The sequence below is a fragment of the Malaya genurostris genome, chromosome 2 (genome assembly GCF_030247185.1).
Source record: "Malaya genurostris strain Urasoe2022 chromosome 2, Malgen_1.1, whole genome shotgun sequence".
Taxonomy (NCBI): domain Eukaryota; kingdom Metazoa; phylum Arthropoda; class Insecta; order Diptera; family Culicidae; genus Malaya; species Malaya genurostris.
In genome coordinates, this window is record NC_080571.1 from 51,124,005 (window position 1) to 51,130,004 (window position 6,000).

General features: G+C 38.1%; 1 protein-coding gene across 1 annotated transcript in view; it reads right to left on the bottom strand.

Moving 5' to 3' along the window:
- LOC131427251 (sorting nexin-27) overlaps positions 1 to 4,078 on the bottom strand; it is a 49,101-nt gene extending 45,023 nt beyond the window's left edge. The window contains exon 1 of the mRNA XM_058590264.1: positions 2,986 to 4,078. Coding sequence (XP_058446247.1) covers positions 2,986 to 3,278 — 293 coding nt within the window. The 5' untranslated portion in view covers positions 3,279 to 4,078. The remainder of the gene's footprint in view (positions 1 to 2,985) is intronic.
- Positions 4,079 to 6,000: the final 1,922 nt, after the last annotated feature.

The window sequence follows — 6,000 nt, forward strand, 5'->3', positions numbered from 1 at the left end:
TGAATCAAGTTCACCTTTTGACAGCTATCAGTGGTTTGTTTACATATCTATTAGGTTTTGCACGAACATGACATAACCTCACAAAAATGAACAGAATGAACTTTTTTTGACAGTCGACGTGTACTTGTTTACAGTTTAAAATTTAATCAGAACTTCATCGTTCGAATGTAAAAATTGCAAGTCGCCTCACACTCAACAGATTCATACATAAATCGCTCCTTGATGCTGGAAACACACACAGGGCAATCTTTTTAGTTATTTTCACTGTGGAATACGTTTTTAACAGGCACTTTTTCGTCATTTTTTCAATTTTTAACTTGCAGTCGCAAAACAAAACAAGTACACGGCAACTGTCAAAGATGAACTTGATTCATCGGCAGTTCATTTGTGTCGTCATCGTGCAAAACCTAATTAACACGTATTCAAATTAGAATGAACGCAATGAACACATAAACAAACCACTGATAGCTGTCAAAATTGATTTATTTTGTTCATTTTTGTGAGGCTATGTAATGTTCGTGCAAAACCTAATTAGGTTTTTTACCGTCATTGTTAACCTCAATCGGATGAACACATTTTGACAGTTCAGCAGTACTGTTTGTGAACAGATTTTTTGTTTGTTTGTTGACAAATTGGATCAAACCATTTACGGTCCTTATCGCCTAAATAAAGTTTTAAAACATTTGTTCACGATTAAATACGGTTTGTTTTTGAGATTTATGAAATAAAAGTGACTAGGTAAAGATGATTGTTTAAGATGTGTTCTTCGATTTTTGTTTAAGCTTGTTTGTAAACAGAACCGCTGAACTGTCAAGGATGAATGCTTGTTCATTTGTGTCGTCGCGATAAAAAATTTAATAGATATGTAAACAAACCACTGATTAGGTTTTGCACGATGACGACACAAATGAACTGCCGATGAATCAAGTTCATCTTTGACAGTTAGGTTTTGCACGAACATGACATAACCTCACAAAAATGAACAGAATGAACTTTTTTTGACAGTCGACGTGTACTTGTTTACAGTTTAAAAGTTCATCAGAAGTTCTTCGTTCAAATGTAAAAATTGCAAGTCGCCTCACACTCAACAGATTCATACATATATCGCTCCTTGATGCTGGAAACACATACAGGGCAATCTTTTTAGTTATTTTCACTGTGGAATACGTTTTTAACAGGCACTTTTTCGTCATTTTTTCAATGTTTAACTTGCAGTCGCAAAACAAAACAAGTACACGGCAACTGTCAAAGATGAACTTGATTCATCGGCAGTTCATTTGTGTCGTCATCGTGCAAAACCTAGTTGCCGTGTACTTGTTTTGTTTTGCGACTGCAAGTTAAAAATTGAAAAATGACGAAAAAGTGCCTGTTAAAAACGTATTCCACCGTAAAAATAACTAAAAAGATTGCCCTGTATGAGTTTCCAGCATCAAGGAGCGATATATGTATGAATCTGTTGAGTGTGAGACGACTTGCAATTTTTACATTCGAACGATGAACTTTTAAACTGTAAACAAGTAAACGTCGACTGTCAAAATAAGTTCATTCTGTTCATTTTGTGAGGTTATGGCATGTTCGTGCAAAACCTAATTGCTGTCAAAAGATGAACTTGATTCATCGGTAGTTCATTCGAGTGGCCATCGTGCAAAACCTACGATAGGATGAATGGAAATCCATTAAGATGAATTTATGAACAGTTTAGTGAACATATCAGAAGTGTTTTAAGCTTTTTTTGATTGTTAGTTTCATTTCCAAGGAATGTGAATCAGTTAGCAGTGTGAATTAGGCATAAACATGAAATAACCACAGTAATTTTAGTGGCTAAATCATGTTTTTGAGGCAACGTCCTTACAAGTGCGATGGAATAGGGAACCGTTACCCTAATTGAATGTTTTCGACCATATACACACTTTGTCACGTTTCTTTTACCCAGTAGTCGATGCTTTTTTATCATGTTGAACAACTATTAATTCTGTTTCAGTTTTGATATCAACAATCATGGAAGCAAAACGTGCTTCAATAATATTTAGTATCAGCAGTGAATCAAGTGAATTTCTTTTCGGTAACGATTTTCAGTCAGTCGGTAAAATGTCTATACATAAAAAATCGAAAAGCTCTTCAAGAATTTTAAAACATCTATAGGAGTCTTCTGATATCTGAAAAGTACACTAGAAGAATCGGAAATCTCATCACGTTCCAGAACAGAGGACGTGGTCGCAGGGCGTTCATAATGTCGCGAAAGCTCTGATTGAGTATATAAATAACCCCAAGTGGGGAAATAAAATTATCGTTTTCTTTTGCCACTGCTATCGGTGAGACTACGACAAGAGTAGCAATATTATGTTCTGTGCCTTGTTTTTGTCACTGGCGTAAGGTCGTAGACACGATGTTATAATCATTTGATGTGCCTAACTAGTTCGGCAAGCGACGGTCTCCCGATGGTAGATTGCAGTTGAGAGCCAGATGAAACTCGATGCAAGTCTTAGCAACGAGCAAGTTGTCTCCCAGAATCAGTTGAAAAAACCTGCAATCAGTATAAATTTAATACATGACCAAATGAATGACATTTTGAAACAGACACACAAACAGATTTCATAAAGAATCTAAATATCTTAATATTAGATTGTTTAGTACGAACGCAAACGAGTGTTCATTTTCCTAGCCTACGCTCGGTTATCGACTTTGCCAATAATGCAAAAAACCTGCTTGGGACCCAAACCAGTTCCAAGCAAAATACAAGCACACAAGTGAACGCAACAAAGAAAGAACAAAAATCACTCGTTCGGGGAGGCACGGACAAGATTCAACTTTGCAGCAATCAATTTTAATTGCCACGGGCTTCCTTGTCCCCCGGTCCGAAAAACCCAGCGACAGGTTGACGACTGACGATTGCGCTGCTGCTGCATCTTACATCAACCCGCTAATCAAAATATCAATAAACAAGAGCAAATTTCGTTTCAGATGGTAAACATCTGCTGTACTCACACTTCCAGGATCCGGTCGCCTTTTTTGATACCGGCCAGCTCGGCAGCTCCGTTGTCCAGCACGGCGCTGACATGCTGCAGTGGAGCATACAGTTCACCGTTGATCGATCGCAGCTGGCCACCTTCGCTGACCTGCCCGCGGACATTGAAACCGAAGCCGGTTTCAGTTTTATGAATTGTGACCACCCGGGGGCCGTTGGCATTTGATTCCTTCACTCCGTTACGGGCACCGTTGGTAGCCATCGCACTATTGCCACTGCTTACCGAACCAACACCGACACTAATCACATTCATTCAACGAAAAAAGGGCTCTTCTCCTGTATCGCTCATGAGCCAACCAGCTGGAGCACGTCTTTCGGAGCTTCTCCACCCACTTTTGCACCTTTATTCCTATTTCGAGTATTGCAATCCACTTTGCACTAGAACAGGGAGCTGGAAGCAAAAACTTTTTCCACTCTCCACCGTTATTGATTGGGGATTTTTTCCTTTCTCCTCTCACCTTTTTTTCTAGGTTCGTTCCGACGGCGAGCACAACCCGTAATAATGCTACGAACTGCTACGCAACAGAGACGAAAAACTTGGGACAATTTCACACATACATCTCTCCACGAGGATACACATAAGACTACAAATTTCCAGAATACTAATAAATCATTAGACGGCCCTAATTTATGCTCTGCATCACGGCAAACTCGTCGTAACCATTTGAGCAATGTTGGCCTTTGATGATAGGTTGCAAAATACACTATCCAGCAAACGGCACCGAGGGAACCGGATTACTCCGTTCCAATCTGGTTTACTTTTTAACTCAACTCTTTATTCTGCTAGCGGTTTCTAGTCTTGAACCAACTGGAGTCCGTCGACAACAAATTTTACCGAAGAAACAAAACTACTACTGACCAGCGATGTCAGATCTACGGAAATCTCCGTAGATCTACGGATTCGAACATTTTCTACGGATCTACGGATCCGTAGTCAAAATCTACGGAAATTTATTTTTTTCTACGGAAATTGAAATTTATCAACGAACGGAAACTAGTTTTGTCTGGCGAACAAATAAAAAAAAGTTTTTCACCGCGAGAGCTTCCGAGAAAAATGCCATTCTACGGAAATGACACTACTGCTATCTGGCATCGCTGCTACTGACTCCATCGTATGTACAGTGCAGAGATGCCAGGTAAAAATTTCAAATATCTGCAGACAGGGTCTGTAAATCTGAAAAAAATCTGCAGCCAGCAAGTATGTCTTGCTGGTATCAATTTCTCTATAAAGTATGACACGCAAAACTGTCTTGGCGAGCAAAAAAAAGGTCGCGGAAATTTCAAAAGTCTGTAAATATAGACGAATGTCTGCGAGAATTTCAAAAGTCTGCAAAAGTCTGCGAGAATTTCAAAAGTCTGCAAAAGTCTGCACAACAATAAATGTCTGCAGCACTATACCCCAAATCTGCAGATTTACAGACAAATCTGCAGACCTGGCATCTCTGGTACAGTGTCAGATTACTTGTCTAATTCTCTCGACCGAGATTTTACTGTACGCTCATTGAAAGATATCATAATTTGGGTTAAAAGATACGAATAAAACATTCAATACCCTATAATAAAAAAACGTCCGGTGGAAGTTTTATGTTGGTCCAATACGTAGAATCGTTTGTCTGATGAAAGTCCAATGAAGCGCCCAACGGGAGACCGATTCGGGACCTAAAAGTAAACTATTTGAAAAAAAAACAAGAAAACGTTCCATTGAACTAAACGATTATATTCAATGCCCAGCAAGATCAAACCGCTTCCTCGGTGGGATACGTATTGCGATTTATTTCATGTAGCTTAATATTGCCAACGCTTAGTAATGTCATTATTACCAAGTAATTGAATGAACATGTAAGGGCTGTAATGGTGAAATCTCCATACAAATTTGGAATGGTATCATCTAGTTATCATTAAAAATGACATTACCTGTCCACGTGTAGGGGTCCCTTAAGACTCTAGAACTTAAAATTTGAGGAATAACTTTTCTCTCGCACACTAATTTTCACTTGACGCCAAAACTAACAAAGTTTCCATCCTAACTACTAACAACCCGTTCGTTTGAAACCAGATCTTAGCTGTTCAAATATCGGCTGATGACTTTTCCAGTACAAAAAAAATATCACAGCAGTACCTTAAGGTTAAATGTAGCGGAATGCGCGCGTTGCGTTTTCGATCAATTATTCAAAAACTAGAATGATTTTCGAAAAACTAAAAACACTTAAATTTTCGCAACTAAATTTATCACAACCAAGTAATGTTAGAATTTCGAAATTCTGGCATTGCCGAGCCGTAATTGATTTTGAAATGTATAATACATTACTGTTCCGTTCCACGCGGATGGTTTAGGAACTGAAAAGTAGTGTTAATAGCAGAATTTCACAAAGAATCTGAGAATGCAACTCACAATTATAAAACTTTAGCCAAAACATCCAAAATTTGCTGCTGCTGGACCTGCCAGTTTTTCTTGTTATAAAATCCTGATTTAAATTTTGTTACTGGCATAAATTATGCATCTAGAACTAAAACACTACTGAATATGCCCCTACGTTTGAGATCTTGCTTGAATTTAACTTTAATTTATACAATTATTGACAAACGTACATGAAAGTGTCTGCGCAGTGAACTCGTCTAAAGATAGCTGTCAAAATGGCAATCCTAACATTGTTGCCAGCTGTTTGTGGGTTTAAATGGAAATGATTCGGCAATCATTCCGGAATAACGACAAAACACTGATAAAAAACAACAATGATAAAACAACCATTTTTTTGTTTCCTGTGTCACTAACGTGACAGGCGAAGGTGGGTGATCCCGAAAAAAAATTATTGTAGAAAAACAATACGATTTGTTGTTTCAATTAGGGTAACAGAGGTATTTTGGCCACTTCATATATTTTGGCCCACCTAACAAATTTTATGGATTTAGTTGATGTTAAGTAACCCATGTTGCATCAATTTGAATCTAATCACATTAAATTACCTATCAGGAAT